Below are 11175 nucleotides of genomic sequence, written 5' to 3' on the forward strand. Positions count from 1 at the left end.
TTATTTCAAGCCACAGAGTCTAACCAGTTAAAAACTGCTTGTTGGGTCTCCCAGAAGCCAAGGAGGGGCTGTTCGGGTCACCAGGAAGGAAAGAGGGTCTGGCCATTCGCACAGCTGGACGCCCAGAACAGGTAGACGGCCCACAGAGGACAGTTGGTGGGCTTATCGAGGACAGCCGGGCACTCCAGCGGGAGGTCGGGCCTCTCCAGGCGCCTGTGCACCTGCCTTCCACCTGCACGGGGCAGGTCTGGGCCACCGCCACTTGCGGGCTTCACCACCGAGAGAAGTGCTCAGACAGGGCGAGCAGCTGTGCTGCGGGGGAAGGGGCAGGTGGGAACGGGGAGAAGTAACGCTCCCGCCTCCTTCTCAAACGTTCTGGGCTGGGCTCGGCTTCCTTGGGGACAGGGGCCCAGGAGGGCTAGTGCTCGGGGTCGGCGTCCATGCAGGACTCCCAGGGGTTCTGGGGCATCCGCGGCAGGGAGAAGAGCAGGAGAGCTAGGCCGCCAAGGAAGAGGAGGCCGAAGGCCGCGCAGGCGCAGGCGAAGGACCAGGAGTAATAGTACTTGATCCAGACGGTGTCCTCGCTGTCGACCATGCGCTTCACCGACTGCCGTGTGACCTCCACCGAGACGAAGATGCAGAGACCTGGGGGCAGAGCTGGACTCAGGGCCCCGGGCGCCCCCCGCCCCGCGTCAGCTGGGGCTTCCGCGTGGGCTTCAAGGTGGAGACCCCGCCGGGGGAGAGGCAGGGGCATGAAACGGCCCCGAGACCGAGGCCCCGAACGGGAAGCTGCAGAAGTGCGCCCTCTCGTCCCTTCTCTCCTTAGCACTATTTTAAAGTTAATTTAAATTTTTGTTGGTAATTAGCATCCTCCCCGCCTTGAGGATTGTCTTGGTCAGAAATGGACAGATTGCCGAGATCTGCCCCCGCCCGGCCCACCGGCCCTGGCGGAAGCCCTGGGCAAGCTTGCCCCTGGGTGGAGCCTGGGAATCTGTCCACACCCAGGCCCCAGGTAGGCATGAGAACGGGGTCGAAGCATCCCCCCAGACCCGGCACCCGGACAGGAGCCCCGTCCTACCCGCAAAGGCGAAGAACATGGACGCTGGCCTCAGCAGGTAGTCGCGCTTCTTCCCGAAGGACAGGAGCACGCAGATGGTTCCCGCGATGGTGAAGCCCAGGCTGAAGACGGCGATGGCCGCGGCCGAGATGCTGTACTCTGTGGCACACAAGGGGGCAGGGATGCCGGGGCCTCAGAGGGGCCTCATCCCCTGCACCTTTCGCCACCACTGGCTGTGCCTGCAGCCAGGTAAGTGAGTACCACATTCTACTATTCCCTTTTCCCAGGTGAGGAAACTGAGATCCGAGAGATTAAACCACTCCTTCAGAGGCGCACAGTGGCTAAGGGGTGGGACCAGGATGTGCACACGACCTAATTCCTTCTCGCAGGTCAGACACCAAACTGAAGTTCCTCCCTCCAGGGGCAGAGGCCTCGGAAGGAAGCGTGAGATCTGCGGCTGGAGACCTTTCTGGAGCAGAAACCTTCCTCCGAGTGTCAGGGCAGAAGGTGGCACCCAGGCTGGCGTGGTCTGTCCTGGGACTGGCAAGCAGCCTCTGGACGGATGACGGAGTGTGGCTTGTTACAGAGCTCGGTGCCCAAGAGGATCTGCGTGTGTGTGTGCCAGAGTGTGTGCACCGGTGCATATGTGTGCATGTGTGTGCATGCGTGTGTGTTTGCATGTGTGTGCATGTGTGCGTGTGTGTGCATACCCATGCCGTGTGCAGTCTTCTGTACACAAGCACATGCGGGTCTCTACTCAGTCCAGGGGGTGCCTCTGAGCTCGGTGGTTCCCACCAGGGCACGTGTGCCTCAGGGGCCCTCACGCATCTGCCCCAGTCCCCACCCTCTGCTTCTCGGGGAGTGACTCACAGGCGAGGGAGGGACTCAGACAGACTCCCCGCACACTCTGAGCTGCCAGCCCTGCAGACCATCACAGGGATCTGGCATCCTTGTTCCATTGTCAGAGCTCCTGTGACAGTGGCGTCCCTCGGGCTCTGTGGGGAAATGGACTCCTGCCCTCTGGGAGCTACCAGGCAAGTCTCTTTTACAAACTAGCCCGAGCCCTGATGCAGGGATGCTCAGGGCGCCTGGAGATGGGTGACACTGTCTCGGGGGCGCAGAGGGTGGCCAGGCTGCCGCTCAGATGCATCGGGAGGGGCTGCTCGCCATCAAGATCCGGAAGTCAGGGCCTTTGCACCCGTGACTTTCCGGTTCAGCAGCGTGACGGGAGCCACGTTTCCTCCCCTCCTTGCTCTCCACACGGGCTCACCTTTCTGAGTGGTAACTTCGAAGATCTCCGAGCTCTCGCCTGGGTTAAAATGCCTGAAGTAGGAACAGTTTTTCTCTGCAAAGGAGGGAGACGGCCTATGAGTTGAGAGAAAGGGCTGCAGCCGGGGCAGGAGCTCAGCCCAGAGAGGGCGGGTGCAGCCCCCCCGGGGGCTTCTGCTCCCCAAACCCTGACTCTGGGCTGAAACACACATCTTTCACTAACCCTTAGACCAAAACGTTGGTAGGAAAGAGGGTTGCATAAGAGGCTGGGAGATCATCAGGGAGCTGAGGCTAACTGAGTCCAGGGGGCAGAGAGCACTGGGGTACTGAGCCCATCAGGCAGACAGGGAAACTGAGGCCCAGAGATCAAGTCATCTGTTAGGGGGTACAGGACCCATGGTCAAGCAAGGGCCAAACAGTGGTTCTCAGCCAGGGCTGATTCTGCCCCCAGAGGACACTGGGCAGTGTCTGGAGACATTTTTATGTCACAACTGGGCAGGGCTGCTACCGGCATCCAGTGGGTAGAGGCCCGGGATGTGCTGAGCGTCCTACCATGTACAGGACAGCCCCCTACAGCACAGAATTACAGGCCCCCACATGTCAGTAGTGGTGAGTCAGCAGTGGTTCACATCCAGTCTAGGGCTGGGTTTCTTATCTGCATCCAGGCCCACCCTGAGGCACTGGGTGTGACCTGGGAAGCAAAGTGTTTTTCAAGAACTTTCCAGGAGATTCTGGTGTTCAGCCAGGTTTAGAAGCCTGGCTCCCGGCCCCTTGAAATGCCCTTCAAAGGGCTTTTCTGAGTGGGCCCTCTATATGGACTTGGGTGAAGGGCAGAGAACCTCTAACCGAGGGCCAAACGTGATCAAAAGCTCATTTCATTGGGCCCTCAACGCCTGTGGCCATAGAAACAGCCCAGATAAGACCTCCCCAGGTGAGTTGCTTCCCCACCCGATTAGTGTCAGAAAAGCCACAGACGATCTGTGCTGGCAGTAGGACCAAAAATATGGATTTGATAGGGGGCAGAGGAAGAACTCAGAACAAAGAAATTCACACTGATTTTCAATATAATTTCTCTTCCATTCTTCTCCTTTAATCTCTCTTATAACTAGATATACTGTAAAATCAAAGGATAGTCTTATTGCTTATTGAATACAGTTTAATATTCTATGCTCTTGATTTAGGAAGTAGATGAATGGATTATTTTATACTATTTTGTTTCTTAAAAAAAAAAACTAAATTAGGTTGCTTTTTATTTCTGTGAGGCCCTTCACTGAATTCTTTTTCCTGCGGATCCTTGAACCTCAATAGAAAAACATCTCTGCTCCTAGTTTATATGGCATCTAGTTTGTGCATCCATTTCTTTACCTACATTCAAATGATCACCAGGTGTTTGATGCCTAGTTTCTTTTGGAAACAAACCTGAGGTTTGCGAAGTCATAGCTTTCATTGGGGTCCAGGCTTCCGTCTGCCTGACCTGTATAACCTTGTTCCACTGAAGCCTGTGGCCTCCATTTCCGCTCTCCCAATGTCAGGGTTACTTCTGCTCCCCTAAGTCCAGGAAGAGAGTGACCCCGGGAGATGGAGCCTGGTTTAGCAGCAGTAAATGTTCCATGAGGTAAACAGCCTTTTCTCTGAGCGTCTATATTTAAATCCCTTTCCTTTTGAGCCGAGTTGCCTGGCGTGTGTGACTGCCGCTGGTGACTCAGGAGATGCTGTGCTTTTCTCTCTCGCAGCTTCTGCTGTTACTTTAGAGCATGATGGAACCCTCTCATATGTGTTAGATTAGTAGCTATAGATTCTCTTGAATCCCTGCTTCAAAATGGCTCATGTCTCCCTCTGGACGGAGGAAAACTTCTGTTTTCTTCTTTAAGAGCCAATCTCGGTCGTCACTGAAAACCCTCTGAAAAGAACTGACTGAATTCAAGTGTGCTTCACGGTCAGTTCCCTCCCTGACGACGCACAAGCCGAGTTAAAAGCGTCCATTCAGCGCGCAAGGCCCGGAGATAGAGGCCCATCGGAAGCCCGGCCAAGGCCCAGCTGTCCGGCAGGTCCGCGTGGCCAAGGCTCCTCTTGCACAGGTAGTGCTCGGGGTGTCGGCCCCCCGCCAGACAAACGCCGGGCTCCTGGGGGAGCCACCCTGCAGACTCGGGGGTGGGGACGTGGGCCCAGGTTCAGTCTTCCCTCCCTCCCCTCCTCTCTCCAATGCTCTCTGGGGGCGCTGGGGGGCACCCATGCGGGGCACCTGGAAGCCTCAGCTTCTCTTTCATGTGGCTGGGCCTCGGGCTTGAGGATGGGCGAGCCAACCCCGTCTGCTCTCTTGGACGTAGCACACGAGGAAGGCCAGCAGCCTCTGAACCAGGAGAAGCGTCCGCTGCACGGCCCCGTGGCTGCCCGTTGGAGACCACAACCCCTTTGCGGTCCCGTTCGGGATAAATCAGCTCGGGCACCTGCCAGTGTCACTCAAGAACTGCCCAGGGTCCTGTTGGGATGGGCAGTCCCCGCCCCCGCCCCTTAGCCTGGGGGCTGTCTGGGTGAACCGCATCAAGGGCAACTTGAAAAGGAAGGACGTTTGAGATGGGCCTGCGTGGGTAGCGGGCGGGAGGGAGGGAGCGCGTGCAGACTGTGAGCCTTCTCGCCTCTGCCTCTCTGACGTCCCTCTGCCCCCTGCGCCCGGTCTACATCCCACCTGCTCAGCACCTGCAGCTGTGCCTCATGGGCTCCAGCCCCTTCACTGGGCAGAAGGAGCAAGTGCTTTGGACCAGGTTGGCGGAGATACCAACACTGGGGTGGTGACCTGGGACCAGGATTGAGCACCGAGGCTCCTCCAGCCTCCTTGCGTCTGCAAATGGCTCACAGTGATTTTAATATTTGTATTTCTTTTTTTCTGTGTTTCAGAAATGTCTACCATGGACAGTCGTAAGACTCAGTGATCTAAAATCTTTAAGTGGATTATTCCTTTAAAAGATGTCATAAATCAGTTATTGGGGTTGGACTATTCTGCTCACCAAAGATTCTGATTAAGGGAGGGACTGACTTTGCAGAACCGTATCTGCCAATCTCAGAGAACTGGAACAGAAGGCACATTTAGCTCCAAGCCGAACCGGAGTTAATATAGATCTTTCTCTGATAGTTGGCACAGCTTGTATGATTAGGGGATGCCTCTGGGTATCACTGAGAATGTATCAACCCAATGCTGGTTGATGCAGACTTTGATACATTAAAAAAACCACCTCGCTGATTTGCACACAACCAAGGGAACGAGGGCTCTGGGGGTCGGAAGAAACGTTTCACCCACTTGTTACTTGCATCAGTGCCAGGGTTGTCTTCACCCTTTTTGTAAAAGAAGTTCTTGATGCTCCCGATAGTGGTTTCTCTGTGCTGTGTTCCCCCGTCCCTCTGATTGAAAGGGGTTGGAGAAATCCTCAAGACCTGACCCCAGGGCCTCAGAGCATTGCTGTTGTATGGGGGAGAAGTCTAGTTATGGCCAGTCTCCAGCATGGGCTCCTGCGGATGGGAAAGGGAGCCTCTGAGATTCTTGGGGTCACAGGAGTGTCGTGTTCTTTCATTTGGGCTCCAGTCCGGCCCCACGTACTAGGAGAGAAGATGGGCCACTAGAGAAACTGGGCACTGCTGCTGCCTTGTGCTCAAGAGGCAGAGTCGGAAAAGAAAGAACATTCCACCCAGACCAAGGGCGAGGGATGACCCTTCTGAGGACTCACTGGGCTTGCAGACAGGCAGCTCCTCTGACAACTGGGAAGCCCCTGCTCTCACTCTGGAGACGCTGGGATTGACCTCAGATACGGACGCTGTGCGTGGCAGTCCTTCGAAGACTCGCGGTCGGTGGAAAACCCAAATTGGACCGTTTGTGTCCTCAGAGCCTCCAGCTCTCTGCGCTGAGCGCGACCTTGAAAAGCTTCCTCTGCTTCCCCAGCGCTCGATGCCGCTTCCGCTAAATCACGTCGTGTCAAAGCTGGTCCTGATGTGTCTGCTCGGGTCAGCAGCTCCTGGGAAGGGTGTTTGTGCCTGCGGTGGAGGGTGTGGGGAGGGACCGCAGAGCAAAGAAACTCTGGATTGGAGACCTGAGCCTCGGAGAGACGCCTCTGAGCCTCAGTTTTCTCACACGTGGAATGAGGACCGTCTGTAGAATCCAAGTCTCCTCACCGGGTGGTTGTAATAAGTAGTGTCATGTAGCAACTAAGGTGAATGTTAGGCGTATGGGTCCTGGCTGCTCTGCCATGGTAACTGTGTGACCTCGGCCAAGTTACTCAACTTCTTCGTCCCTTGTTTTCTTTATCTGTAAGATTGGCTGATGATAATAGTATGGACCTTGTCAAGGATTTTGTGAGGATCTGATGATTCTGATTACTGTCTAACTGTCTATCTGTCTATCTGTCATCATCTGTCATCCCACTGCCCTCTGGCCTCCATGGTTTCTAGGAAAATTAAGCTGTTTAATCTTACTAAGAATGTCTTGTCCGTGATGAGTTGCTTCCTCTTGTTGCTTACAGAATTCTGTGCCTTATCTTTCAGTGGTTTGATCATGACGTGCCTAGGTATGAATTTATCCTGCTTGGAGTTCATTAAGCTTCATGAATTTGTAGGTTAATGTTTTTCATCAGATTTGGAAAACTTTCCGCCATTATTTTCCACGTAACCTTCCTGCTCCTTCCCCGCCCCATCTCTCTCCCTCTCTCTCTTTCTGAGATGCTATTACGCATATGTTAATACATTTGATACTGTCCCACAGGTCTCTTCATTTTTCTTTCCTGTCTGTTCCTTAGACTAGCTAATCTCAATGGACCTATCTTAAGGTTCACTGGGTTTTTTCTTCTATCTGCTATATAACCCCTCTAGTGAATTTTTCATTTCAGCTGTTGTACTTCAAAACTCCGGAATTTCTCTTGGGTCTTTTAAAAATCGTTTATATCTCTTTATTGATATTCTCTATTTCATGAGATATCATTCTCATCTTCATTTTAGTTCTTTAAACATGGTTTCTTTCAGTTCTTTGTATCTAAAATAGCTGATTTAAAATCTTTATCTAGTAAGTCCAATATCTGGGCCTCCTTAAGGATCTATTGGCTGCATCCCCCATCCCGACCCCCACCCCATGTGAGTGCCATGCTGTTTTAGTTCTTTGCATGCCTTGTAACTTTTTTAATTTAAAATTTAAAACTCAACATTTTAAACAATGTAATGTAGCAACGCTGGAAATTAGATGTCCACCCTTCCCCAGGGTTTGCTCCTGTGGCTGTTGGTTACTGTTGCTTGTTAAATGATATTTCTGAATTAATTTTGTGAAGTCTGTATGCACGTACGGCCACTGAAATCTCTGCTCAATTAGTTTGGTGGTCAGCTCACAGAGATTTCCTAAAATGCTTGTACCCGACACATCTCCCAGTCTTTACTGAGGGGTTTTGTGCTAAGCAGAGGACCAAGCACTCAGCTAAATAGCCTACATTTCTGCCTTAGTCTTTTTTTTCTTCCCCCCCCTTCCCTTCCTTCCTTCCTTCCTTTCCTCCTTCCTCTCTCTCTCTCTCTCTCTCTTTCTCTCTTTCTTTCTTTCTTTTCTCACACAGCTGTTGGTTTTCAAGGCTGTGACAGAGTCGGGAGGGGAGAATGGGAAGAGTGCACATTAAGATGCCACAAAGCTCATTGTTCCCCCTGAGATTCACCAGTTTTTCTTGAATGAGCACTTGCTGGATTGCTGCAAGACTGGTTAATTTCTAGAGTTCTGAAAAAGTTGATTCTGACCATCTTGGCAAATGTTCTCATTGTTTTTATGGAGAAGAGGATTTTTGGAGGTACTTACCCTGTCATTTTTTCTGATGTCATCCAAAGTTAATATATGTAAGGCACTTAAAAAAACAATGTTTGGGGGACTTCCCTGGTGGTCCAGTGGTTGAGAATCTGCCTTCCAATGCAGGCGACACAGGTTGGATCCCTGGTCAAGGAACTAAGATCCCACATGCCGTGGGGCAACTAAGCCCACGTGCTGCAACTACTGAGCCCTCATGCCTCAAGTGGAGAGCCCATGTGCCACAAACTACAGAGCCCACACGCTCTGGAGCCTGCACGCCACTAGAGAGCCTGCTTGCCACAACGAAGATCCCATGTTGTGCAACTAAGACCCAACGCTGACGAAAATAAATAAATAAAATAAGTATTTAGGGAAAAAACCAAACAATGTTTGGTAGATAGTGCTATGTTTGTGTTTGCAGTTGTTGATGTTGTTGTTAATAAATGAGAGAACACAAATGAACTCTGTTTCTCCCTCTGGAAAAGAGTGATCCAACAGAACACAGGAAGGATGGGTGGGGAAGGAAAAAGATGTCCACTTGCAGAGAAAGGAGGAAAGAAGGCAGGAATACACTTCGGAAGCTTGTTGGGGGTAAGGCAGTGCTCACAAGTATGGAAGGTATGATTCTGTCCGGACCAGGATAAGACAGCCTGGAGACAGACCCTGCTCAGGCTCAAGGCCAAACCATGCTGGCTCGTCCCCTGTGGCTGGTCCACTCGCCTCCCTCCTGCCTGTCTCTCCTTGTATAGACTCGCCTCACCTCTGTCTTCTTCTGCTCTGTAAACTCACCAGGCTTTAAAAGGCTGGCGCCGAGGACCTTGACAGTGCGTTCCCATGCACGGTCCCTGGAGACTCTGCCCTGCCCTGCCCTGCACAGCGGGTCCCATGCACGGTCCCTGGAGACTCTGCCCTGCCCTGCCCTGCACAGCGGGTCCCATGCACGGTCCCTGGAGACTCTGCCCTGCCCTGCCCTGCACAGCGGGTCCCATGCACGGTCCCTGGGGACTCTGCCCTGCCCTGCCCTGCAGAGCGGGCTTGGCTGGATGAGTGAGGCACCTGTTTATGGGTGTGCTCCGCAGCGGCTGAGGGGCGTGGGCATCTGGGCTATGTGATACCTTCAAGCACATGTCCGTGCCTGTTAAAGCCCTCAGGCCTGGGACTTGGTGCTTCCAAGAGAGCTGGGTGTATGTGAGTCTTCCGGGTAGAAGCAAGCAGGGCAGGGCTTTCCTGGAGCCAGCAGGAGGGGAAGGAAGAGAACGGAGCCAAGTGGTGGAAAGGGGTTTGGGCACCTTCCTCCCCACAGGGACCGCAAGATCTTCGGGGACTTAGCAGTGACTTTCTTGAAGGTAAGGGCTCCAGGAACAGCCCGTCTGATAACAGGGGAATAATTCTGAAAACCAGGTGGGATGCTGCACTCACCCTGGTCCACTGTCACCTTGGAGTGACAGCTGCAAGCACCGGAAGGGACTTTATGTTGCTGAGCCCAAGATTCGTATTTTATGGGAAGAAGCAGAGGCTGTGATGGGCTTTGTCAAGCCCCCTAGTCCTTTGGGGTCGTGGCCTCTGATTCCCCGCACAAGCCTCTTTCCTCAGCACCCGCTCTGTTTGCTATGACGGGGAGGGCTCCACGTCTGCAGAGCAGACTAGTCGCCCTCACCAGGTGTTCTGGCAAAAGAGCTCCCCTTCAACGTGCGCGTCACTCACGTGGTAGGAAACCGAGGACGGCATTTAAATCACAGTGAAAGGAAACACTTTCTAATTCCGAAGGGGTCCTAGGCCAGGGAGGTGCGCAGAAGGACCCGCAGTTCTGGCAAAAAGGCAGGTGGCTGGTCCACAGCCGGGTCCTGCCTCACAAACATGCGAGCTGTGCCGTTGCTCACGGCCCGTGCCCAGGAGGGACTCCCACTTGGTTTCATGCTCTGCTCTTGCCGTCTTGAAATTCTTAATAATCATGACAAGGAGTCATGCACTTCCATTTTGCACAGGGCCCTGTAAACTCTGTGGCCGATCCTGTCTACACTGCAGCCTGGAGGCTGGAGAATGAACTGCCCTGCCCCCCACCCCACCCCCCGCGCCGGGGGTCCCTTTCACCTGAGGACAGAGGCCTGTGTTTGCAGGGAGAGGGTGGGGCCGGGCGCAACCGGGGCCCTAGTCTGGCTTCTTTCCTGAGCCTCTGTCCGCCCATCCAGACCTCCGCCCTGGGCGCCGAGCCCCGAGCCCCAGCCGGACGCAACTACCTGCAGCTGGACGCCCTCAATGCCAGGCCGGCGCGGGCCACCGGCTGAACCGCACACCGCCCAGCTCGCGCCCCCGGGCCCACGGGCGGGCGGCCTTCCCCGGAGGGACCGGGACGGGCGGGAGGGGGGCTGGGGAGGGTACGTTACCCCCAGGCAGGGTGATGGGTCCGCAGCTCTTGTCCCTGCCGTCGCCCGGGACGATCCGCTTGGTGCAAATCCGCCAGAGGCCGAAGTGTGCCGCCTGGCAGCTGGCGTTGCGGTGCTCCACGTGGGGGCTCAGCACGGCCCAGTGGTCGGTCACCACGGCCACCAGCGCCAGCACGATCCCCGCCAGGACGCAGAGGAGGGTCAGGCGGACCTTCAGGGCCTTGGTCTGGGACATGGCGGCCACGGAGCGGCGGGCGCTGGGGCAGGCGCGGCGGCCGCGTCCTCCCGGGCGGGTGGCGGTCGCGCCGGGGCGGCGGCAGCTGTTCAGTGTGCCCGGCGGGGCCGGAGGGGGCCGGCCGTGGGCGGAGGGGCGCTGGCCGGGCTGAGCAGCTGGCCAGACGTGTCAGCGGCCTGCGGAAGCTTCTATTAATGCCCATCCCGGCGCCTCGCCGAGGACGGCTGCTCCTCGGGTTTCAGGGCCGTCTTCGCTCCTGGAGCCAGAAGCGCGCTGTGGGGGTGGGGTGGGGGGGTTGGGGGGGGCGAGGACAGCCGGCGCTGATGTGACTGCAGACGCTCTCCTCGGGGGACCTGAGCTGGGAGGGGCGAGGGGCAGGCAGCCGGGGCCGGCTGTGCGAGCATCTTCCTTCTGGGGCCGGAAGGACCCC

General features: G+C 55.2%; 1 protein-coding gene across 1 annotated transcript; it reads right to left on the reverse strand.

Moving 5' to 3' along the window:
* CACNG1 (calcium voltage-gated channel auxiliary subunit gamma 1) lies at positions 1 to 10814 on the reverse strand. Its single transcript, XM_082679946.1, has 4 exons — positions 10511 to 10814; positions 2328 to 2402; positions 1079 to 1216; positions 1 to 645 (listed from the first exon to the last, which is right to left on the reverse strand). Exons 1-4 carry the CDS (start codon positions 10743 to 10745, stop codon positions 419 to 421), a joined length of 675 nt encoding a protein of 224 aa, XP_082536072.1. The 5' UTR covers positions 10746 to 10814; the 3' UTR covers positions 1 to 418.
* Positions 10815 to 11175: the final 361 nt, after the last annotated feature.

The sequence above is a fragment of the Grampus griseus genome, assembly GCF_964374135.1.
Source record: "Grampus griseus genome assembly, chromosome: 20".
NCBI lineage: Eukaryota > Metazoa > Chordata > Mammalia > Artiodactyla > Delphinidae > Grampus > Grampus griseus.

Excerpts from the sequence above, each read along its gene's own strand:
- CACNG1 (XM_082679946.1), bottom strand. The coding sequence starts at position 10,745 with ATGTCCCAGACCAAGGCCCTGAAGGTCCGCCTGACCCTCCTCTGCGTC. Across the intron at positions 2,403-10,510 it reads ACCCATCACCCTGCCTGGGG|AGAAAAACTGTTCCTACTTC; the intron begins GTAACGTACCCT and ends CCTCCTTTGCAG. Across the intron at positions 1,217-2,327 it reads CGAAGTTACCACTCAGAAAG|AGTACAGCATCTCGGCCGCG; the intron begins GTGAGCCCGTGT and ends TGTGTGCCACAG.